The sequence below is a fragment of the Rhinolophus sinicus genome, linkage group LG10 (genome assembly GCF_036562045.2).
Source record: "Rhinolophus sinicus isolate RSC01 linkage group LG10, ASM3656204v1, whole genome shotgun sequence".
In the NCBI taxonomy this organism is placed as follows: domain Eukaryota; kingdom Metazoa; phylum Chordata; class Mammalia; order Chiroptera; family Rhinolophidae; genus Rhinolophus; species Rhinolophus sinicus.
In genome coordinates this window covers 81087084-81111731 of record NC_133759.1, presented here as the reverse complement: position 1 = coordinate 81111731, position 24648 = coordinate 81087084, and the positions used below count along the sequence as shown (strand labels likewise).

The 24648-nt window shown below is 50.5% G+C and overlaps 3 protein-coding genes across 10 annotated transcripts; 2 read left to right on the top strand and 1 right to left on the bottom strand.

Moving 5' to 3' along the window:
* Window positions 1-966: 966 nt before the first annotated feature.
* Window positions 967-6137, top strand: STING1 (stimulator of interferon response cGAMP interactor 1). Of its 4 annotated transcripts, XM_074313608.1 has the most exons (9): window positions 967-1123; window positions 1453-1551; window positions 1664-1733; window positions 2079-2305; window positions 2436-2619; window positions 2867-2975; window positions 3851-4089; window positions 4842-5025; window positions 5580-6137. In XM_074313608.1, the coding sequence occupies exons 4-9, from the start codon at window positions 2079-2081 to the stop codon at window positions 5771-5773; spliced, it is 1137 nt and encodes a 378-aa protein (XP_074169709.1). In that variant the 5' UTR covers window positions 967-1123; window positions 1453-1551; window positions 1664-1733; the 3' UTR covers window positions 5774-6137. The 4 variants fall into 4 exon arrangements, with proteins under 4 accessions (XP_074169709.1, XP_019595755.2, XP_074169710.1 ...); XM_019740196.2 differs by lacking the exon at window positions 1664-1733; XM_074313607.1 differs by lacking the exon at window positions 967-1123 and having other exon boundaries at window positions 1210-1551.
* Window positions 6138-6280: 143 nt separating this feature from the next.
* SMIM33 (small integral membrane protein 33) lies at window positions 6281-10594 on the bottom strand. Its single transcript, XM_074313612.1, has 2 exons — window positions 9896-10594; window positions 6281-8519 (listed from the first exon to the last, which is right to left on the bottom strand). The coding sequence occupies exons 1-2, from the start codon at window positions 9902-9904 to the stop codon at window positions 8142-8144; spliced, it is 387 nt and encodes a 128-aa protein (XP_074169713.1). The 5' UTR covers window positions 9905-10594; the 3' UTR covers window positions 6281-8141.
* Window positions 10595-11611: 1017 nt separating this feature from the next.
* Window positions 11612-24379, top strand: ECSCR (endothelial cell surface expressed chemotaxis and apoptosis regulator). 5 transcript variants are annotated; one of them, XM_074313611.1, is made up of 12 exons: window positions 11612-11729; window positions 11897-12328; window positions 16128-16304; window positions 19454-19495; window positions 19811-19858; window positions 20022-20171; window positions 20550-20687; window positions 22235-22348; window positions 22733-22831; window positions 23050-23086; window positions 23754-23850; window positions 24021-24379. In XM_074313611.1, exons 3-12 carry the CDS (start codon window positions 16244-16246, stop codon window positions 24027-24029), a joined length of 795 nt encoding a protein of 264 aa, XP_074169712.1. In that variant the 5' UTR covers window positions 11612-11729; window positions 11897-12328; window positions 16128-16243; the 3' UTR covers window positions 24030-24379. The 5 variants fall into 5 exon arrangements, with proteins under 5 accessions (XP_074169712.1, XP_019595970.2, XP_019595969.2 ...); XM_019740411.2 differs by lacking the exon at window positions 11612-11729 and having other exon boundaries at window positions 20022-20081; XM_019740407.2 differs by lacking the exons at window positions 11612-11729; window positions 11897-12328 and having other exon boundaries at window positions 16064-16304; window positions 20022-20081.
* The last annotated feature ends 269 nt before the right edge of the window (window positions 24380-24648 follow it).

Genomic DNA, 24648 nt, shown 5'->3' with positions numbered 1-24648 from the left:
AACCAGTATGGAGCAGCAGAGCTGGCAGCCACGGTCCCACCTAGGGGAATTGATGCTACACAGCTGGGCAGGACCCTGGAGGCCGGAGGCTGCTTGACAGAGCTGGACCTTGGGGCAGGTGTGGAGCTGCCCACTCCTCCAGCATTCTGCTCAGGTCTTCCCTTGTGCAACCTTGACTTTCTTTGGTTTTGAAGCAGCTGAGACCTTGCCCACCTCAGCGGGCCTTTTTGGGAGCCAATTGTAGTGGAGAGAAAAATGTAGGGAATTCCCTCCATTCTTAGGAAATGATTTTCAAAACCAAGAGAGTTTTCAGGAAGCCTTGCTGCTGCTGCTGGGTAGCCACTGGCATCTGAAGGTGGTTTGTCTTCTTGTGTCTGGTTGTGAAGTGGGGAAGGGTCAAGGCAGGGACCCTCTGACCTGGGCAGGAATGAACTGCTACTGCTCTGTGGGTGCCCCCCAATCCCACTCTCCATGCCTTCCCCATCCTCAAATCGAATCAGCTTCTCAAGTTGCCAGGGAGTGGCCAGAGACACTCCCCATTCCAGGAAAAATTGTAAACGTGAAATCAGGTCCTGGCACCATCCACTCTTGCTTTGGAGCAACCCACTTGGTTTCAAGTCTCCCCTCCCTCATTTACTAGCTGTGGGACCTGGGGCAAGTTAATTCACCTTCCCGAGCCTCAGATTGCCCATGTGGAAAGCGGGGATAGTATTATACCTATCTGACAGGGTAACTGAGTGGATTAAGTAAAATAATATGCATCACACTTAGCATAATGTCTGGAGCATGGTAAGCACTTTTTAAAAATTATTATTATTATTATTACCCATACGACTGCCTTTCTGACTGGAACCACCAGATTTTCTGTGAGAAGTCAGAGTCACGGTCACTTCCTGTGGAGAGCACAACCCCCACATTCCCCTGTGGGCTTCCTGCTCCTATCAGCCCTTTACTCTAAAGGCTGCCACAGGAAATAACTATTCATTTCTCCGCCTCCCTCCTGATATCACAGTCTTCAGAAAAAGAGAATCTGAATGTGGAAATCAAAACAAGATCAGGCAGGGCAGCATGATGTAGTATGTGCTGCCTTAGGCTGGATGTGTGGAGTCACACGTGGGTACCGGTAAGAGTGTGTTTAATTGTGGGGGCTTGAGCGGAAGCTGGTGTTCAGGTTGTGGTTCAGGGGCGTGTCAGGAAGTTTCTGAACACCCGTAGCTTTACACTTTACTGTAGCAAATGGCAATGGACTGGGGGCCTTCACAAGCTCCCCTCCGCCCACATGCCCTGACTGGAGTGTGACTCACCAGGCCTTTTGGGGAGGGCTCCTCTTCCCTCCAGAGGAGTGAGGAAATACCCACCTCCCCCTGCTCACTCTAAGCTGCGGTCTGATGAAATGCCACAGCTGGAGTGTTGTGGAGAACGCTTTGATTGTTTTTAATTCTTCATTTTCAGGCTGTACCCAGAGCGGCTGCCTTTGGTCACTGGGAGTCATTGCGCCGGCCCTTCTCTTCCTGTCATCTTCCAGAAGCCTCTTCGGTCTGGGAGTAGAAGGTAGGATCGGGAACAGCCCAGTCACAGTCTGAGGCTGAGGCCCCTGGGGACCCAGAGGTCGGTGACAGCCTTCTGGCTGCCCTGCTCTCACCCCCTGAACTGCGGTTTTCAGCTTTGCTGACTAAGATCCTTCCTGGGGCGGATTTTGGGGAGAGGGAAACCCAGTCCCCCAGGGTCCCTCGGTGAGTGGAACCTCATAGGACACTTTCAGGTCTGGGTCTGGGACAATCGCTGCCTTCTTTCTTCACCGCACCTGTGGCCTCCCTGGGGTGGGGTGGGGTGTATACTTGTATGTGTGGGTGCATGAACTTCTCCACCTGCTCTGTTCTTCACAACTCTCTCCTGGACTGGCGCTCTGGGGTGCTGTATGCCCAGTCTGTCTCCCAAATGTCTCCAAGACCATCCTCTGGGTGTGGCTGGGCATCAGGGACAAGGATAGCTGGGGGGGAGGGGCCCAGCCAGGGCCTCAGTCCTGAAGTGATAGGAGAGTGAGACGAGCATGGTCATGGATTTCTTGGTACCTACAGATGCCCCACTCCAGCCTACATCCATCCATCCCGCGACCTAGGGGTCACAGGGCCAAGAAGGCAGCCTTTGTCCTGCTGAGTGCCTGCCTGGCAGCCCTGTGGGAGTTGGGGGAGCCGGCAGACCACATTCTCAGGTGGCTGGTGCTCCACCTGGCCTCCGAGCAGCTGGGACTGCTGTTAAAGGGGCTCTGCAGTCTGGCCGAGGAGATGTGCCACGTCCATTCCAGGTGACTCCCTGCAGTACCCAGGGTGACTAGTCACTCAGCATGTTTCACTCCCTTGACCCCCAGCCTTGCCCCTTCTTGAATGGCCCTGGTTGAGCTGAGCTGGGACCTGGGGCTCGGTTTTCACCTGCAGGTACCAGGGCAGCTACTGGAGGGTTGTTCGGGCCTGCCTGGGCTGCCCCATCCGCTGCGGGGCTCTGCTGCTGCTGTCCTGCTATTGCTACACCTTCCTCCCAAACACAGCTGGCCTGCCCTTCGCCTGGATTGTTGCCCTCCTGGGCCTCTCCCAGGCACTGAACATCCTGCTGGACCTCCAGGTATGACGGAGAGAAGTGGAAGGTATGGTCAAGTGGACACTGTGGTTAGTGTGACCTGCTCTGAACTCAGTATTAGGAGTGGGACTAGTTTAGAGGTTGGTTCTTGGAGTGGAGCCTATAATGTCCTGGAACAGTGAGGTCAGCAATGGCAGAGAAGGGAGCAAATCAGCATTAGGTTGGGAAATATTCTTGGAGGAGGGCTCTGGTCTTTCCTGGAGGCTCCTCAACCCCACCCTGTTGTCCACAGGGCCTGGCCCCGGCTGTGGTCTCTACAATCTGTGAACAAGGGAACTTCAACGTGGCCCATGGGCTGGCATGGTCGTATTATATTGGGTACCTGCGGCTGATCCTGCCAGGTAGGCCATCTTCTATGTCCCCATTTCTAGATCTACAAGACAGACCATAAAACACACAGCCTCTTGTGTCTGCAGAATTCACTGCTCATATTTTTCAATGTATTTTCATGTCTAACAAATCATTTGATTCCCAAAGCAATGCTGTAGGCATGAAGAATGTTACTATTATGCCTAGTTGACAGGAAGAAATACTAAGTGACTTGTCCAAGGTCACCCATTAATTCTTTCAGTAAATATTGACTGCATGCTGTGTGCCCTTCTTGTTAATTTTCTCTTTTAATTCACACCCTCTGAGAAAGGGATAATCATCATCCCTGCTTATGAGATGAGAAAATTGTGGTTCTGAGAGGTAAAGGGACTTGTCCAAAGTACAGCTTAGTGAGAGGAAATAGGATTTGAACACAGGTCCGTCCAGAGCCTGGGCCCTTGACCACGCCATTGTGAACCATTGTGTTGTGTCTCATTCTTCCGACTTGTTGGCCAGGGCTGGGGTTCTCCCATATCTCATTGCTGCCTTCCCTTGACATGTGGCTTCTGCTAGGAAACAGCTCGAGCGGGAGGCCTGGCTCAGTGCACTAGGGAATGCTGGGAATGTCACCTTCCAGGGTTATGCCTGCCTTTCAGAGCCTTGAAAGCTGTGGTGCGAAGGAGGGGAGCTGACAGAAATCTGGACCAAGAAAAAATGAGGGGAGAAAGGGGTGGTAGAGTAGGTGGAGGGGTGGGGAGGGTTCGTGGAAGCTCTGCCCCTCCTGCCCTCCTAGACAATGTGAGGGGACTGGATGCTCAGTTCTCTTGTAGCTACACATTGAGGGGACCAATGACCCAGGTGGGAGACAGGGTTAGTGGGAATGACTTCTTGGGCCTCTCCACCCCAGGGCTCCAGGCCCGGATCCGCACTTATAATCAGCGCCACAACAACACGGCACGGGGCGCAGGGAGCTGTAAGCTGTACATCCTCTTACCCTTGGACTGTGGGGTGCCTGACAACCTGAGTGAGGCCGACCCCAACATTCGCTTCCTCCATAAGCTACCCGAGCAAAGCGCTGACCGTGCTGGCATCAAGGGCCGGGTATACACCAACAGTATCTATGAGATTCTGGAGAACGGGAAGCCGGTGAGTGTGCAGGGATGTGGGCCCTGCTGGGGAGGGTCAGGCCCAGAGCCCCAGAACTTCAGACTCTGGCCAAGCACTGATAAAACTTTGCTGCTCTTCTCTGAGCCTCAGTTTCCCCACTAGGTCCCAGGGCCAGGCAAGATTCAGTACTAAATGAGGACAATGATCAGGAACATTTATTGAGCACTTGCACGTGCCAGATGCTATTCTAGGTGCTTCATTTGACCACATCCATGAATCCTCACCGCCACCTTGTGGGGTAGGGAGTGTTATGACCTCTACTTTACAGATGAAGAAACTGAGACTCAGAGAAACGGAACAGGGAGAAAGTGGACGATTTCAACCTGAGTATACCATGCTCTTAACCATAAAGCTGCCCTAGATGAAGGCTGTGAGAACATCTGACAGATTTCACATGGGTTGGTGGGGGGAACCAGACCAGGGTTGAGCCCAAAGCCCAGACCCCAGATGTCGTTTCCAACTAGAGCAGTTGATAGCCTAGCTCGGTAGGCCTTGCCCTGGGATTTTAGGAGGAGGATCTGTGAAGGGTAAATTCAGTGCAGCCCTGGCCGTTTTGAGGTGTGGGGTGTCAGAGGCAAAGGCCAACCAGACGGCACAGACCCCATCAGGGGGGCACCTCCTAGCACTCCATCTCTACAGACTGAGGGAATGGGACCCCATGTTGGCACAGGCGACCAGAGTCTGTCTGCCTGGCCCCTGGTTTAGTCTGGTTTTTCTTTCACCTCCTCCAGGTGGGCACCTGTATCCTGGAGTACGCCACCCCCTTGCAGACCCTGCTTGCCATGTCACAGGATAGCCGAGCTGGCTTTAGCCGGGAGGAGCGGCTTGAGCAGGCCAAACTCTTCTGCCAGACACTCGCGGACATCCTGGCAGATGCCCCTGATTCTCAGAACTGTCGCCTCATTGTCTACCTGGGTAAGGGGTTGATAGTCTGGAGGGAGGAGTAGTCAGGGGTCCCAATGGTCTCTCAGGGGGTCAGAAGGAGATATGGCAGCACCATGCCCTGGGCCTTCCCAAGTGGTCAGGGTATTCAAGCCCTGTCCTTTCCTCTCCTGAGACAGGTCCCACTGCCTCACCTTGGGACACTTGATTGCTCTGAGGTCTTTGGCTATGGTCCTGGGTGGAGCATGATGAGGTGGGCTCCAGGGGCCTCTCACTTCATCTAAGGATGCCAGAGAAAGCAGAAGAGTCCCAGGCCAGGAACTAAAAGACCAGGGCTGCAGCCTCAGCTCTGCCACTCCCTCACTATGTGACCTTGGGTCCCTTTCTGAGCATTATGTGTAAAAGTGAGACAGTGGAATTCCACTGTCTCTAAAACCACTTCTAGCTCCATGAAACTAACTTCAGTGGCTGGGATGAGGATGGAGCCCAGGGAGGTAGGAGGAGGGAGAGCTGGAAGATCTGCCCAGCATTGGAGTGGGAATGTGTGAGGTCCTCACCTGACTCCCTCCCTCCCCCCCCCATTCCAGAAGCTGCAGAGGGAAGCAACTTCTCCCTGTCACAGGAGATTCTCAAGCACCTGAAGCAGGAGGAAAAGGAGGAGGTGACTATGGGTACTCTGGGGCCCCCGGGGATGCCGGAACCTTCCACGCTAGACGAAGAGCCCCAGCTCCTCATCAGTGGCATGGATCAGCCTCTCCCACTCCGCACAGATGTCTTCTGAAGCCCAGGGTCACCTTGTCTGAACCTCCAGTGATCCCCAAGACTCTGGATTGGGGGCTTTCTTTAGCAGCTGGATGCCTAGCAGAGCCATTTCTCCCATAGGAAGACTCTGGTCTTGACATTTCAAGATGAGTCCTATGATCTTGGGCAAGTTGTTTCATTTCTCTGAGCCTCATTGTCCTCGTCTATGAAATAGGGTCATATCATTGTCTGACTATCTCACAGGGTTGTTGTGAGGACTATGACTGTCTGGAAATTTCCTGTAAACTCGAAATGCCCATTGGCATTGGACCCTCCAGACCTACTCTCCACCCCTCTCCGCCTCCTCTGTCCTGGATGGCATCAATAAGCTCCCTTGTTCACTGGCTTCTGGTCATGTTTGGTCAATGGGGAGACCCAGAGGGAGGATGGAGGGAAGGAGGAGGGTGAGGTTGAAGTATTTATTCCCCCAGTCCTTTCCGTGGTGTCAAGTCATTGTTGGCTCTCTGCATCTCTTGACCAAACCCTCTCAGGAACTCTGTCTCTCTCTAGGTTCCCTGAACTGCTTCTTCCCCTTCCCCCTTCAGGCCCAGCAGTGGTATTGGCTACCCACCGATGCTCACCCTAGAGTAGTAATTCTCACTTGCAGCTTCCTTACACCTGCCCTTTCTAAATGGTCCCCTTTTTAAACATGCCTCAGATTACACACTTGAATGTGCCATCTTTTTCCACCTGGACTCGGACTGATACAGCAATTGGCATTTATCATCTTCGATGTCCAAATTGGCTTGCGTAGACATACTTTCTTACACCCTCTCCTCATCCTAATACAGGGCAGTGGATGGATATCATTTCAATGTGGGCTGATGAGGGCAGAGAGCTGGGCAGCACCCCTCACTTCACCTGCCCTTTCAGTGCCCTGTCTCCAGTGGGAGGCTTGAGGGCTGGGGAGGGACCAGGGGCTGCCTAAGGGAGCGCACAGATGCCATAAGGGGTACACACAGCTGCATCCTTGGCAAGGGGCTGCTCAAAGGTCACTGAATAAATGTCCCTGGATGAGAGAGCCTGAAGAGGGATAAGGGGGGGAAAGGGTTTGTGTGAGGAAGTGGGACATACCCTGGGGAACCTTGGACAACACAGCCAGCCACCTGCCATACCTCACGCCATTACTGTTAGAACTGAGCCACTGAAACAGCACTGTGGTGGCAAAATTGCCCCCATCTGGGAGGGGAGGCAGCCATTTCTACCAGTTCCACCCAGGACTTGCTCCCTGCCTTCCATCTTTGTTATCACAAATGTTCAATATGCATTTCTGAGTACAGCACGACTGTACTCAGAAAAGTGGAGAAAAGCTCCACACACAGACACACATTTGCCGGAAGGAACCTAAGGATGATGGAGCCAACAGAGTGAAGGGGGAAACAGTGCCCTCCTCTCCCCAGCTGTCCCAGCTCTTCTGTCCCCAAGGCCTGAGGACCCTCCATCACACCACTCCTATATCTAGAAACCAGCCCAGAATAAAGGGTCTCCCCAACACGACTTTCCCCACCTATCCAGCCCCCAACATGGTGCTCAGACTGTGGCGTTTGACGGCCCCGGTTCATATTCTGCTCCCCACTTAGTACATGTGTCCACCTGAGTGTCTTGATATTCCCAACTCTAAAATGGGGGTCACAGTGGCTCCTCTCCCCAAGGTCTTATGAGGAGTGAATGGTATACTATCTGCAGGCCCACAGATGAACCCCACCCCACCATGGGAAGGCAAGGCAGAGTGTTGCCCCCAAGATAGTGGGGACCATTCCAAACAATTGGGGGAGCTATAATTGGCCCTGACAACCAAAGGGATATCCGCCAATCAGTGAAGGGCAACAGATTTTCCTGCCTTTCCTGAGTCCCAGGGAAGGCAGAGTCCTGCTTTTTTTGCCTTGGTTCTTCCTGGTTGGCCTCAGAGGACCTGGGGGCCATGGGGCCTCAACAGGGAGCCCCTGACATCCCTGCACGAGGGTAGGGTGCACGGTGGAATTTTCAAGCTGAACTTACCTTGGCACCCAAAGGAGAGGAGATTAGGGGTGGAAAGAGGGGTAGGGACTCCAACGACGTTGTGCAGGGGTCTGGTGGTCCCTGAAGAAGAGCGAGTAGCTTTGCAAGGACGGGCTTGGGCCCTGGGAATGCTCACAGCAGCGTGTGGCTGGGCAGGGCCCTCAAGCTTCTTTTATTTCTCCTGTCCACCACAGGGCTTTCTCTATATTCTGTTGAGAGGGCAGCTCCAGCTTAGTCCATGTGCGCACTTCCAAAGCTCTGATACCCAGGCCCCAGTTTGCTTTTGTCCTAATTCTCTGTCCAGGTTCTTGTTCTGAGCCAGCTCAGGCCAACTCTCCAGAGTCTCCCTCTTAAAGATATGTGACTTCATCGATGCTGAGCCCAGGCCCATCTGGCACAAGACAGGAACCAGGGACGGGAGGGCCCTGCTGGGTGTCTTCCTGACTGTCCTGGGGGCCCAGCACTCGCCATTGGATGAGGTAGATGCCGTCCTCCAGCTTTGGGGCTGGAGGCTCTGTGGGGAGAGTGGCATGTCCCCGGTGTAGCCTTGGCCCAAAGTGGACCACCAATACAATACATACTGCCAGCAGGACAAAGACAGCTACGATGACAGTGAGCAGGGGCAGCCCAACCCCTGGAGGTGGGTCCCAGGCTCTGCCCAGCACCCTCCGGGTCTCCTGCTCCGCTGAGCCGTTCACAGCTGGAAAAAGCCAGGAATAGTGGCCAGCCTGGGAGGGGAGAGGCAGAGAGAGAAGGTGACATGGGCATTTACATACAGAAAAAGACCAAAATAGAGAGAGATAGACACCCAAAGGGACCTGAAAGAGAGACAGAGAGTCTCAGAGGCAGAGAGGAGCAGAGACAAAGATAAAGACAGAGTAATGACACGGAGAGAGAGAGATAAACACAGATAGATACACATAGCAACAGAGAAAAGGAACAGAAAAAGACAGATGGAGGATACAGAGACAAAGAGAAAGAAAAAGGGGAAGAAAAGAGATAATGAAACAGTAGTGAAGACAGATATGGAGAGATAGAGACAGAGAAAAAAGAAACAGAGGTAAGGAGGCAAAGTTGTTCAGAAAGGGACTTCCTTACAGCCTGGCCTATAGAGTTTGGCCTTGCAAATCCCCTCCCACCGCCCTCTCTTCCTAGGTCTCCATCAAAACTTCTAAATAGACCCTGTGTCCTGCATCGGGACTCTTAGCACACTATGGGCCGCTGTCCCACATCCTAGGCAGTAGGCAGTGAGCAAGCAGCGGCTTCTTCAAGTCCTGGGTAAAGCAAGTCATTGTGTTCAGGATCCTAGGTTCCCACTACTCACATGGAAGGCGGAGGGGTGGTACCCTGGGGGAGGAAGAGGAGACAGGAACCCCAGAAGCTTGGAGTGAGGCAAGGGGGATACCTTATCTGCAACATCTCCCCAGGTCTCAGGATTAGGCTCGGGGGCCCGGAAGGGAGGGGATGCCCACTGTGGATCCCTGGCTTTGCCCAGGATGAATTGAGGAGATGTCATGGCAGTGTCTACCTCTTTCAGGGTCGTCCCAGTGTTCTTCTGCCTAAAACTGGAGGTCAGGATTCCTACCTCTGTCTGTCTCCACCCTGCTAAGAAGTGTGGGGTTAGAGGGGTTGCTGTGAAGGTAGCAAACCTCCAAACAATAAACCTCAGAGCTGGCAAGGTCATCACCGGCTCAGGAAACTTTTTCTCCCTAGCCTCATTGCACCCAGATGGACCATCAGAAGCAGACCCTCTGGGGTGGAGCCCTTCCTCTAACTCTAAGCCCTCAGCTTGGCCCTGCCTATGGGTAGGCACTTGGGGTAGGAAAGGTTGCTCAGAACAAATCGACTCCCTTTAGTCTCTCAGTCACACTGTCCACCCCATGCCATCCTCAACACGTGTCCTTTCACATGTGGAAAGCCCCTTACCCCTGCCACCTGACAAGTCTGAGGCTCTCTGGGGCCCAGACCACAGACCTCCAGGGCAGGGAGTGGAGAAGCAGCTCCGGATGTGGAAAAGAAAAGGGAAGCAGAAGGTGGTGAAAGGTCAGGGGCCCCTGCAGGGAGTCAGGCCAGCTTGGCAGGAGGGGGTGAGTGGAGAGTCTACCTGGTGCATTGTCCCACGGGTGGCAGCGCAAGACTCCCTCAGGACTGGTGGCCAGCAAGGGCAAAGGAGAGCCTGCCGGCCCAGCTCGGTCCCTACCCGGAGCTGCCACGTCTGTGGAGCTCACGGGGCACACACCCTCTGCACACACACCCTACCCTCATTGCTCTCTCCCGGGCTTTCACTTCCTTGAACATCAGGACTACCCTGGGGCCAATTCTGGTAATATCTTGATCTTACTCCTTGGCACTTCCTTTCATGCCCCCTGCCAGCTTCAGCAGCCTGGGTCTGCCTGTCCCCCCCTCCTTCACCTGGTCCCAGACATTTGGTCATTGTCCCCACCCTGGCCTGCCCCCCACCAGGACATGCTGACTCCCCACCCCAACTGATTTCCTGAAGTACAGTCCTTTGATTTTTTTTTTTTAAATGCAGTATCTCAAACACACTGTAAAGTGTAGAGTATATATAATATACTAAATCTCTCTGGCCCAACTACCAGCTCTGTCCATTTTAAGAGCCTGTCACATTTATTTCAAAAAATTTTAAGAACCGAAATATTACAAATAAAATAGAAGCCCCATTTCTGATCTCTCCCCTCCTTCCCAACTCAGAGATAATCATCTTGTTGAATTTGATGTTTACCATTCCCATGCAAGGCATTCTTTTCTCTTTGGGGTTGTTGTTCTTTGATTTTCACAAATATGAATTCTGTATGTCTCTTTGCATTTGTCTGAATATAACTTCATTTGAGAATGTATGTACTTTAATGTGTCCAAGTCACAAAAAGTGCTCACCAGTCTCTCCTCTCTCTGGAGATAATTTATAAAGGACAATTTTTGGTCCCAACTGTCTCCATGGGATCAGCCATCCCTCATTCTGTCCTTTGTTGTGCATGCATTACCCTCCATTCCAGTCCGGAGATCAGGAGACCTCCAGCAACTCCCTCTCCCAGTCTTGTTCCTGATTCTTTTGCTCTCAGCCAAGCTGCTCTACACCCTGACATTCAGGAACCCCATTCAGACCTCCAAGTTCATTTAAGGCCAGGTCACTGGAGTGAGACAGTGGCTGCTGGCCTTGAAGTCAGCTAGGAGGCTGGGCCCTCCCAATGTGATCAAAGTCTCCGGTCATTCTCCACCTCCCACCTTGGACCAGTTAGACCTCAGCCAGAGGGAATCTGGATTCTGCCATCGTCCAGAGCTTCAGCCACTACTGTTTGCCTCCTGCCTCTTCAAGACACATGTCCCATTGTTCTCACAGACACCACCACTCGGACTCCAGTCCCCGAGTCCAAAAACCCAGTTTCTGATCTTTCTGATGGTTAGTTCTTCCTTTTGCCTCCCTCGTTAATCCTGGATCTATCTCCAGAAGGGCTTCAGAAAGGATAAGGGGGCGGAATTTCTGGGACCACACTATCATCAGCCTTCCCTCACTTTCCCATCTCCATGCTCACTGTTGTGAACTGCCCTTCCCCCATTCCTACAATCTAAACATTAACCATCTTTTATGGCATAGTTTAAGCATCACTTCCTGCAGGAATGTATTCTTTAGCCCTGAAATAGATTTAACACTGAAATAGATTTCTCTTTTCCTTAAACTCTGTAGCAGTATGTTTCTTACCTCACTCCTGACATCTGTCATACTTTGTCTTATGTTACAGGTGTGTAGGGGCTCATTTTTCTTCCTAGCCTGTGAACCTCCTCAGGGCAATCCTCTGTGTGTCCCAGAGTCTATCACCGTGCCTGGTATCACATGCAGATGCTGGACAAGAGTTTGCTGAATAGAACTGGAACCTGGACAAGCCCCACCCTACCCTATCCTGTCCTTAGTCCTGCAGCAGGTAAGGAGAATCCTTCACCTGTGGGGAGGGCACTTCTGAGCCATGGAGAAGCAGCTCGGGATGTGGAGGACTCTCTTCCTCTGTCTCTTTTTGGCGTTTTGTTGTCATGGAGCCTCTTAGATGGGTTCGGGGGCTAAAATGATTAAGAACATGCTTTTCTTTCACAGAGAAGAAAAGTCTTGGCTTTCAAGCTTTGAGCACTAGGACAAAAGATGAAAAGACTGAAGTCCTCCCTACCATCATCCCTCCGAGCGGGAGGCCCCTGACTCCGTTCTAGACACTGGAGTCACTTCTCTTTTCCAACTCCCCAGGGGAGGTGGAAGTGGCCCTGTCGGCCAAAGTAGGGCAAGGAGCGGCCCTTCTTCCCTCCCTCTGTCCCCACTGAAGGCAGCCAGGCTTAGGAGTCTGCCGAGGGAGCTGAAGGAGGAGTTGTGGGGACATTCTGAACAGGTCAGCGGGAAGTCGCCATGATAAGGAAGTCTGAGAGCTGGCTGACTTCTGGGGCTCATCTTAAGCTTTGGGTCACTGGAGTAAGCCCAGAGCAAGAGCTGCCCATCTCAGCCACACGCTATTTCCAGCCTTCTTATTACAAGCTATAGGTATGTACGGGGTGTGCGTTACGTTTGTGGGGTAAGAAAATGTTCTAAAAGTATTGTGGTGATGGCTACACAAGTCTCTGAATATACTAAACGCCATTGAATGGTACACTTTTTTTTAAGATTTTTTTTTTTATTGGTGAAGGGGAACAGGACTTTATTGGGGAACAGTGTGCACTTCTAGGACTTTTTTCCAAGTTAAGTTGTTGTCCTTTCAATCTTAGTTGTGGAGGGCACAGCTCAGTTCCAGGTCCAGTTGCCATTTTCTAGTTGCAGGGGGCACTGCCCACCATCCCTTGCGGGACTCCAGGAATTGAACTGGCAACCTTGTGGTTGAGAACCCACTGGCCCACGTGGGAATCAAACCGGCAGCTTTTGGAGTTAGGAGCACGGAGCTCTAACCACCTGAACCACCGGGGCAGCCCCAAATTGTACACTTTGAATGGATAAATTGTACAGTATGTGTCTTAGTCTACTTGGGTTGCTATATTACTACCATAAACTGGGTGGCTTATAAACAACAGAAATTCATTTCTCACAGTTCTGGAGGCTGGGAAGTCCAACATCAAGACACCAGCAGATCTGGTGTCTGATGAGAGCTCACTTCCTGGTTCACAGGTAGTACCTTCTCACTGTGTCCTCACATGGCAGGACAGACTAGCTAGCTCTCTGGCACCTCTGTTATAAGGGCCCTAATTCCAATCATGAGGGCTTTGCCTTCATCACCTAATCACCTCCCAAAGGCTCCACTTCCTAACACCATCACCTTGGGAGTTAGGACTTCAATGTATGCATTTTGAGGGGACACAAACCTTCAGCCTATAGCAGAATGTGAATTATATGTCAATAAAGCTGTTAAAAACAACACGGGGTGCCAGTTTGCCCAGTGGTTAGAGCACGGTGCTCATAACACCAGGGTCGCCAATTCAATTCCCACATTGGTCAGTGAGCTGCACCCTCCACAATTAGATTGAAAACAGTGACTTGACATGGAGCTGATGGGTCCTGGAAAAACACACTGTTCCCCAATATTCCCCAATAAAAAATAAAAAAAAGAAAAGCCACACACCTATTAGAATGGCTAAAACTACAATATGATAGGCCTATAGCTATTCACGGCAGAATCAGTCATAAAAGGAAAAACTGGAAGCAGCTTAAATGTTCAAAACAGAAAGATGATTAAACAGACTACAGACTAGTACATAAGCTGCCATGAAAAATGATCACTGTGAATCTGTGAGCCACCAGAAAATGCTTATGATTTGAAAGTAAGGAGGAAGGTTTCTTCTTCTCCTCCCTTTCCCTTCTGGAATAATTCGGTCCTAAAAGTAAGGCAGAACAAGGTGAGCAATGTGCCTGTGGGGTTGGGGGGGAGCCACAGTGGCCCAAATGCAGGGGGTCGGAGCCCAAGTGAGGGGGGAGGAAGGCATCCATATGTTGGAGGGGTGGCCCAGCATGGAGGGCCTGAGCCTGAGTGGGGGGTGGAAGGCTTCTGTGAGGCGAGGGTGGCAGCAGAGATGGGAACTTGGTTACAAGGGGAGTGATTAAATTAGGACAATAGGAGCCAGATTTCAGAGAAGGGCCTTGGAGTAGCCACCCCCTTGTAGCAATGAGCACACCCACCACTTAGACCTCAGTTTCTAAATACTATTTGCCACTAACAGGAACTAGGGTCCTTGGAAAAATAGCTGATTCCAGGGCTGGAGCAGGTAAAGCACAAGATGAACCTGGAACATCTCGTTATACCAGAAAGTAAGGAAGTGCTCAAAGAATGATGGAGACATGTCAAGTGAACACAGAAGCCAGCCTGAAGGGGCTCCCAGTGACTAAAATGGGGGTGACTTGAGCATCAAAATAAAATGATTGTTACATGTAATATTCACATAGTTCCAAAGCATCTCCCCACAAAATACTTATTAATTACAAAGGGAAAAAGAGTAACTATAAAATGGAAAAGGCTGGTTATAGTGGCTGAATGGTGGTCTCCAAAAAGATAGGTCGACATCTTAATCCTGAGAACCTGTGTGAATGTTACCTTACTTGGAAAAAGAGTCTTTGCTGATGTAACTAAGTTAAGGATCTTGGGATGAGGAGGTCATCCTGGGTTATCCATCTGGGCACTAGATTCAATGACAAGTGTCCTTGGAAGAGACACTCAGAGGAGCAGGAGATATGAAGACAGAGACAGAGATTGAAGGGATACAGCTACAAGCTAAGGAAGCCAAGAAATGCCCAACAGCCACCAGTAGCTGGAAGAGGCAAGGCATGGCTGTTCCCCTAGAGCCTTCAGAGGGAGCATGCAATACCTTGATTTTGACTTCTGGCCTCTAGAACTGTGAGAGACTACACCTCTGTTGTTTTACATCAGCAGTTTCTGGTAATTTGTGTGCAGCCACAGGAAACTAATACATTAGCATCCGTTTAAGCACGTGATCAAGTGAACATCCTCAGCAATGGAACAAATCAAAATCATGCGCCAGTTGACAGAATGCAAAGAAAGGGACAGAGCATTGCTTATGTGACATTCCTGGAAAAGATGTATGACCTAAATCTAATCATAAGGAAATGTCTGACAAACCCAAATGGGGGAGACTCTACAAAATAACTGGACTGTAACCTTTACAAATGTCAAGGTCATGAAAGTCAAGAAAAGACTGAGGAACTGTCCCAGATTGAAGAAGACTAAAGACACATGCAATGAGTAATTCTAGACTGGACCCTTTTGCTATAAAGGACGTTATTGGGACAATTGTCAAAATTTGAATGGAATTAGATGGTATTACTATATTAATATTAATTTCCTAATTTTGATGGCTGTATTGTGATTATGTAAGAGACTGTCCTTATTTGTAGGAAATACACACTAAAGTATTTGGGGGTGATGGGGCATTCTGTTGGCAATTTACTCTCAAATGGTTCAAGGAAAGAAAGCTCTGTGTAATATACTTCCAAATTTTCTGTATATTTGTGATTGCTTCAAAATACAATATTTATTAAAAAATAAAATCCGAGAAAAGGATACCAATCATAAAATGATTGCACATATATGTATATGTATATATATATGCATATTATTACAGGGTGGAAGGAAATCTACAAGAATGATAATAATTATATTAAAGAGGATTGTGTGTAACATTTCTCTGTTCTTAAATCTTTTGAGTTTAGTTCAGTAAATATGTGCCGAGGACCTGCTCTATGTCAAGCACTGTGCCAGGTCCTAGGGATACTGAAAAAGTGACAGTGCTTACCTGTGTCTGCAGGAGAGCGTACTGTGGGAGAGGTGCTGCTGGAGCAGAAGGACTGCCTGACTCCAATGTTGGGGGACGGGCGGGATGCTTGGAATGTGGTCCTCTTGTTTTTCTATTAAGAATAACAATAATGTAAGATGCTGGGAGTCCCATTTGCATTGGGAGCCCTGAGGAGGAAGAGGAATGTGGAGAATTCAGAGCCTACAGAGCATGGGCGGCTGGTGGGCTGAGCTTTAGGGCTCAATCATGGTCTAAAACAGTATGGGGAGGGACTAGAGTTACAGTCCAGGAAAATCTCTGGTTGCTGTGTGGAGGGATCTGATGGACCCTTTGGAGGGGAAGATAGGGGGCAGGGGCGAGGTTGCCATCAATGGTCTTAGTGCATAGGCCCTGGAGGAGACCACAGTGGCCCAGCCATGTGGAGCCCCACCCCCCACCCCCAACCCTGGGCGCAGTCGCTGATGTTTCAGCCTTACATCCTCATCTGGGCTGTCCGGCTGAACAGGGCCCCTGGAGCCAGTCCCAATCTGTTTCCTTCTATTCTTTGACAGGAAGCTCCTGGAGAGCCAGACCCCACCCCCTCCCCGCCCTAGCACTCCCTCTCTCTTCTCCACTATGGACAGAGCCTTCACGGAGCAGCTGTCTGCCCGTCACAGACCCAGCTGACATGGGGACTGTGGGAGCGACGCAGCTGTGCTGGGCGATTCTCAGTTTCCTCCTGCTCCAAGGTAAGAGGCACTGGCTACTCCCCTTCAGCAGTTCCTCTCCCCGACTGGCAGTCCTGGGCCTGTCCCTTCTTTGGGACACACACCACATACGCTCGCCATTCAGGGCTGCGTCCAAGGGAAATTCCGGAGCCTTTCCATGAAGAGGATCAGTTGGATTGGGAGGTGGTCATCACCAGGCCAGGGTAAAATAGGCTAAACTTTTCTTGTGGGAAAATTTCCAGGGTGAAGTGGGGCTCCCATAGAGGCTGGCCTCCAGAAATGTGGAAAGTGACTGTCTTGGTAATAAGATTGAGTCCCTGAAGCTCCTTCCAGGGTGTTCTAGCACAAAATTGTCTGCACCTTGGGCTTTACAGGTGATCGTTTTTTTCTTCTTTCACATGGGAGTAACAACCTGGGAATTCCAAAGACTGACTTGAAGCTCAAATCACAGCAAGAGGGATTCAGGTTAGATACAAAGAGGATGTACACAGCATCCTTACCCAAGGCCCTAAAAGAGATGAGTTCCAGAGGTGACACATGGAAACCACACCTCTCAGACTGGGCTGTGCTAGCTGAGAAGCTGAGAAGCAGCTCCTAAGGGGTCCTCTAATTAGGGAACAGTTGCTGGGAACCATGAGAAATCCAGGAGATTCTGACTCACAGGGCAGCAACTTCCCTTCGATCATCCTTGCCCTGCCCCCAACTCACCCCCCTGGAGTCCTCTGTGGAAGATTCATGAACCTGTGGCTCAAAGCAGCACGAGAGAGTGCAAGAGTGCTCAGATCGGGAGGGAGGATGGCCCATTTTTGGTAGTGGGTGAGAGCGCCTGATTGCCAGAAGTCTGTCTCCTGGAGGGGTCAGACAGTTCTATAAAAGCCCAGCCCACCCCCACCTCCCCTTTCCTGAGGATAGAGGCACACATTTGATCTGGGGCTGGGGGACTAGGCTGTTGTAGAAACTGCAGAAATGGCCGAGATTAAAAGGTAAGACTCGTGTCACATTTTCAGGCCTAGGCTTTTCCCAGCTTCTTTACCCACTGTCATGTTCCAGGCAAGTGCCAGGGCTGGTAATGACCTGTGTAAATTCTACCTAAGCCACGCACACTGCTTGAGTTTCCTAACCCCTCATTCCAATATCTCAGAGCTCTTACTATCTCCTTAATTTTGGTGGACTGAGGAATCCTTTTGAGGATGTTTACACCCACAAAGGGACTTGACTGCAGATACACAAAATCAATGCAGACTTGAGACTTGGAGGATTTGACAGAATGGGGCAAAATTGTATAGCATTTATTGAGCACAGACTATCTATCAGGCACTGCGTTTTCTTTTCCTCACAACCACGTGCGTGGTACTAAAATCACTTGCATTTTAAAGAAGAGAAAACAAAGGTCCAGGTCAGTAAGTGATAGAGTCAGGACTTGAACTCAAGCCTATCAGACTCCAAAATCCATGATTTTAATTACTAAACTATGCTGCTGAGGAAAACAAGGTGGTAGTGGTGTAGGGGGAGGAGAAAAAGGCTAGACGGAAATGAAGCAGGTAGGGGTTAGGAAGGGGTGACAGGAAAATAAGAAATCCCAGTGGCTGTGTTCTTCGAATGTCTGCGTGTCCAGTGGTCAGACGCACCTGGTCTGTAGAAAACACATGCTCCCTGCATCCCTCCTCTACTCACAGAGAAATATACTGGTGACAAAAAGTTCTGGTAGGGGAAGGGGGCAGGAGACAAAGAGCAGGCTACTAGGACTTGAGCTTGTGACTTTGGAACTCCTTTCAAGACACTAGTTTACTAGTTTTGTTTCTAGATAAATGAGGGAAGGCAGTGCTGTGCTTCCCACTAAAAATTGAAGTTATATAACCTCATAGAGCTTAGCCGGTATGTTAGATGTCCTCAATCAATGATTGACAGAAGTTTTCAGAATATAACTTGAATTGAAAGGTTCATTCCCCAGCTGGAAAGAGTTCTCTCTAACCTGGGGCCCCCTATAAGTTTTAACTCCCCTTAACTCCACCCATCCAGGGAATGGGGTTTTCCTGGAAAATCAGGGTTTGGGCAAGCTTGGGCTTGGAAACAATTAATTCCGTACTATCCAAGTGATAGCCCCACGGAGGAAGACAGTGGCTAAGGAAAATAAACAGACCAGTTGGCTGCCACAGGCTGGGCGGGTGCCTGGCCCCCAGCCGCCTCTGTTTACCCAGACCTGGGCTTGGTGCTTCCCTAATGATGAGGGGCCCAGGGAGCAGGAGGACCAGAGCAGTGGCTATAGTCCCCGCTAGAGTGGAGGGACGGGAACCCAGCTGGGCGGCTCCACTTCCCCGCCTTGTTTTCCTTCCACATTGTTCACAGGTTTCAAGAATGATTTCATTGTGGAAAATGAGCAAACACAACCTGACCTTTGAGGTCCCACACACACAGGGGACACATACAGTATATGGGCATACAAATACACACACACATCTGCATAGGGGCTGGTACGCATACACACATACTTACAAAAAATCTAATGAGGGCTCCTCACTGCAGTCTTCTAGTAACTGACTTCTCCCTGGGTTTGGCCAACAATGAGCATTTCTGAGTAGCCTCTGCCTGTGAGAATAAATTGGTCACTCGTTCTAGAGCGTCCCTGCCTCCTGTATGTACCTCAGAACTCGCTTCTTGTGTAGGCCCCTATCTCCAGCTGGAGGAGGGCAGAGAGATAGCCCAGATGCCAACCCTGACCCCTATCTCCATCTTATTCACCATATCTTTCTACCGCATTCTCTTGGGGCAGGACCAGGATGACAATATTCACAGGGAAAAATGGATGGCTCAATGGTAGTGTGGTGACAACGTTAGTCCAGAGACCTGGAGTCCTTGTGTAGACTTGACAGGTCACTTGACAAGTTCTGTCCTTGGACATATCACTAGTTCGAAAGAACCTTCTGCTATCCTTGTATCAGGTTGCTATAAAACCCATGAGGGATTGAAAAAACAGGAAAGGACTCTGGGACACTGAATCGTGAGGTGGTGGTGGTGGTGCTATTCAGTCACAGTCTCAGAGGAAGCCAGCCCCTTGAGTTCTTTGTCGGCACAGGAGGCTTGGAAAACCGTAAGGCTCGGGTTCTTCTGTTGCCTCTGCGCTGGGCAGTAGACTCACCGAGCTAGTCTGAGTGTTTCGCCTTCTCTTGCAGGCCACAACTGCCAACCCACACTCCAGACCCCTAGCCCTCAAGGTAAGACCAAACACACAGGGCCTCCTCCAGCATTTAGGTCTCTTAAGGAGGGTAAGAGGAGCTCTAGGCTTGTTTTGTACTGATCTCAGGTGATTAGGGCTGGGGCAGAGCTCTCAGGACATCTAAAGCTGAGCTCATCTAAGGACCTTTTTCAGCTTGGCCCAGTCTACCATGCCTTGAAAGAGGAGAGAAATGAATGGTTGATGGTGGGGGGTGGGGTAGGAAGAAAGACTAGAAAACATCAGCTATAGGGAAGGAGAGGGAGGAAGAGCAATAGGAGGCAGCAGACCCTCAGCCTCAGATGATATGTTTCAGGATCCTTCAGTCTAAGTCTGACCACAGAGCCAACTTCTCCCAACACAGGTGAGTAAGTGTGGTTGCCAATGGGCCAGTCCCTGCCTGCCACCCCGCCCCCTGCCCAGCCCTTCAGATTTCCTTAGAGCCCAAGGGTTCTCGTATGTGCGGGAAGTGTGGTGTCACCAAACCTGCCCCACCTCCAACTCCCCCTCTGTCTCTGTCCTTGCAGGAGACAGCCCTTCCTCAGAGCCAAGTAGCCCAAGCCCTCCATCTAGCGCCAGGACCCCAGGTACTCTGCCACTCAGACTACAAATGCCATCCAAGGAGGGCCCAGTGAGGAAACAGACACAGTTTCTGCTCGAAAGGAGAATACAGACAAGTAAATAGGACCTCACCTTGACAATTACAAAGCAGGGTGAGAGGGCTGTGATAGGTAGACGCGTAAGGTGCTGTGGGAGCTCAGACAAATGTCAGCCACTTCAGACTTGGGGACCAGGGAGGACATCCCAGAGTAGTGAGACCCAAAGCTGAGGCCCCAACAAGGAGTTAACCAGATGACAACTGTGGGGTGGATGGTGGTAGGATGTATTCCAAGCAGAGGGAACTGCACAGGTAAAGGCCCAGAGGTGAAAGAGAGGACGGCTTCTTCTGGAATTACAAGTAGTAATGAAAAGGACAATTTGGGACTAAAAGAGCCCTCCCTGGTACATGCCGGCTGAGGCCCTAAGCAGGCCGACACATGCTTCCTAATCCATAGCTGTTCCAGAGAAGGCCTCACAGGTCCCCATAGTAGCCAGCACACCCGCGTCACCAAGGTCACGCGTCATGGATGACCACACCCCGTCCTTGCTGGACCTGACTCAGTTCCAGCCACAACAGCACACATCAGCACTTGGTGAGTACCTGGGGCTGGTGGTGAAATACACTGGGTCGTGTCTGGCTGGGTTCCTTCTTCCTCTCTTCAGGGGACCCAGGTCCTGCCCTTCTGTCACGCAGGGTGTCATGCGGGGTCTCTGGTCCCACTTCCCACATAAGAACACAGGACACGGTCAGGCCAAAAAGGAACACCCACAGAGCCATAGACAGGGGAGTCATACTACTATAATATTCTCAATGGCGGCTGGTTTGGAGACACAGGAAGCAGGAGCCACACAATCCGCAGCCTGCCGTCTGCTTCTCTGTCAACCAATCTCACTTGCTAACTGCAATCCTCCTCTCTGCAATACGCAATCCACAACCCGTGCTTGCTAGCTCAGCCACAGCAGTTATATCAGCGGCTAATGGCTAACCGATAACAGCTGATGGCCAACTAGTCACAGCTGATGACCATCTACTACCTGAGCCAGCACATTTCCATGTGAGGCCGAGAACCTGGAAACTGCACTCTGGGACTCTGTCCCCACACCGACAATGAGGGGTCTTAAGGCCAGGATCCACATCAGCGGCACCCTGGTTTGGGAGAGAATAAGAGGTTTAGTAGAGAGCAGAGACAGGGATTTGGGCCTGGTCACAGTGAAGGTCGAGTCTCGACTTGGGACTGACAAAGGCATCAAGCAAGAAGGGGAGGTTTAAGTAGAACCCAAAATGATGGAAAGGAAGGCAGAAAAGGTGGGGAAAGGGCTACACACTTCTCAGGACAGGCTGGCCTTCACCCAGCATCATGGGAGGAGAGCTGGGCAGGGGTGGATACTCTCCATCTTGGCCCTGCTGTTTCATGACACAGGCACAGGTGTCCCAAGCAGCGGCAGCAGCAGTGGCAGTGGCAGCACAGGAGGGGGTATGTCCTGTCTATGCTCACAACGAAGAACAACCTGACCCTTTCTCTCATCCTACCCCTTGGCTCTGAGATATTTTTTACACTCCCAGACTTATTTGGGAAGGGGGGGGGGCCGGTGAGGACAACAAAATGGAACAGCACGCAAGCCTGTAGTACGAGCTGAAAAGGAGAAGAGATTGGTGACCATACCACTCTTTAAGAGGGCCAGAAACTTGTGCCCTTTAGCTGGCAGCCTGGCTCGTTAGATCAGTGACTGAGGACAAACATTTGGTGTCCTCCCTTCTCTCACTTCGATCCTTGGCAAAACACAGATGGCTCTACCTCGCTTAGTCTGGCTCCCTATCTCTGTACCCTAAATTCCTTTCCTCTGGGCTCCAAGGGTTTGGTGGGAAGAGCATAATGAGGGTAGCATCCTAAACTTTCTGGAAAACTCTGGAACTAGTAGTAACATGAACAACCAGCAATGTTAGCCATGTGATCCCACATTACCCACTTCCAACACCCATCCTCATGGGATCTGGCAGGAGGGGCAGGGAAGAAGCCTTTTCTGTAGGGCATGAGCTCTGTCTGCTGTCCTTTACCTGGGGAAGAAGGAGGGGAACTAGCTGTCTCTGATAGGCTGTGTTGGTTCCTTCACTGATGCACCCACCTCCACTCCATTTTAGACACCTCTCAAAATGTTACTCCCAAATCAGCCACCATGAGCCTGAGGACAAAAGAAGACTCAACCATCCTGCCCAGCCCTACATCAGAGACGGTGCTCACGGTGGCTGCATTTGGTAAGAGGGTGAAGAAGGTAGGGTATGGCAGCGGATCCCACCCCTGAGCTGACTTGGGCTCTGGGTCCAGGAAAAGAAATTCAAATCTCATCCATTTGTTCTAGGAGGGATTCGCTGATGAAGAAGACTCTGGTGGGAAAGAACTGACTCTCAGTCAGTTCTTCTGGGCTCTACTGGGTTCCATGTTCTCGTGGGAGGACTGGGCAGGGCTGTGAAGCCTGCTCTGGCCAGGGCAGCAGGCTAAGAGCTCATTCATTCAGCAGAGAAGGGGAATTCACTTTGCTCTGGAGCCTGGCACTTAGCTGGGAGTAGAATGTGAACTCCTCTTAGCCCCTTTTGTCCCTTCCTCTGCCTCCCGTTCACGCCATCCTTTCCCCTGTTCAGGTGTCATCAGCTTCATCGTCATCCTGGTGGTCGTGGTGATCATCCTGGTCAGTGTGGTCAGCCTAAGGTTTAAGTGTCAGAAGAACAAGGAATCTGAAGGTACAGGCCTGAGCCCCGGGGTTCCCCTTTGCCCCTCTTTGCTGAGGGACCCAGAGCTAGATTCTAGGACTGACACTTAGCCTGGAGTTGAGGGAAGGAATGGCACATCAGCACCGCTAGGTAAAATGGGAGGGTCCACCTGGGTGGGCTTTGAGGGGCAAGTTGAGCTTCCGAGGTACACCATGTGACTCCCAATCTGTGCCTTTGGAATTTTACAGATCCCCAGAAACCTGGGAGTTCAGGGCTATCTGAAAGGTAAGACTGTCAGAAGTGTAAGTGGAAATCATCTATCTAACCTCTCAGTCCCCCACTCCGACATGGAACCAACACTTCATGCCTTCTACACACACACACACACACACACACACACACACAGAATCCTGACAGCCTCCACTGAGGCCAAGGTTGTGAGTGGGCAGGACAGGGGCGGACCTGAAAGAAAGCAATCAGGTGACCGGAAATGGACTGGAACTCTTCAGCCCCAATCCCTCATGAAAAGTGTAGGAATTCAGATTCTAATACACCCCTTAAATAAGAAGATACTAATTTAAGGAACCACTTATTGAATACCTTCTATGTGTCAAGCCCTGTGGTAGATACTTTGTAATGTTATCTCAAATTCTTAGAGCAATTCTTCAAGGCAGGTAGTACTACATTTTATACATTTAAAACTTGAGACTTAAGAGATGTTGTAACCTGGTCAAGATCACACAAGTAGTAGGTAGTAAAATGAAGATTTAAATACAAGTCTTTTGGACCTCAAAGCACACTCTCATTTCAGTATGGTCCACCACCAAAATATAAGTTTATTGAAACAAAGGTCTAAAGTTCAACAACCCCTCCCCACAGTTCTTTAGCCCCCCCCCCCAAATTGCCCTCTCACGCCTCCTCTCCATAACCCACATTCCCTTCCTACTCCTAGCTGCTCCACAGCCAATGGAGAGAAAGACAGCATCACCCTCATCTCCATGAAGAATATCAACATGAATAACAGCAAAGGATGCCCTTCAGCAGAGAAGGTACATTTTTCCTGGTTTCTTCCTCCCTTTCTCCCTCCTCCTCCCTTCAGGCTCTTTTTTGTTCTTTAACCAGAAAGAAGATACTTTCAAAGACCCAGGCATTTCTCTTCCCTAGTCTATCTACCATTCCCAAGAGGTTCACCCTTCCTCGTTATGTATTTATTTCGCAGGTTCTTTAAAAGCAACCTTGGATCCGCATGAGTCCGAGGATGACACAGCTGCCCTGTGACTGTAAGGAGGAAGGCGATGGGATCCGTAGAGGCGATGGACCACATATAAATTATTTTATTGTTTCACATCTACTACATCTACTCCCAGATCTAAAGAACACTAACATTCCTCCAGATCTGGGAGCAAACTACCAATATGAGAGACTCTTTCCCATATGGACAGCCACTCTAGAAACATGGCCTGCTCCTCCCATCTTCTCAAAGTCGCAGGAAAGAGAAGTCTACAGAGCAAGAGTAAGGAAAATGACAAGGTGGATTGGTCCTTTCTACTTTGCATTAAAATTATTTTCTGGCTGGCAGTCTCATTTCCTTTAAGGTCTATGGTCCTATGTGCATTTCTTAACAGTGTTCTAGCAGCGTGGGGCCTCCTTTTGTAGCAAGGCATGCATGCAAATTTCTGCCCCTTTGGGGAACTCTGAGAGACCTGGGAGGTGGGGAGGAATTTTTGTCAGGTCTGTCTTGGTTTACCTGGTTTATTAAGTAGGGAATAGGTGACTGACTAACCACTCCAATAGAGGGGAGAGAAAAGGAGCTGTAAAGAGTGACCAACTGTCACCAGTAAAGAAGT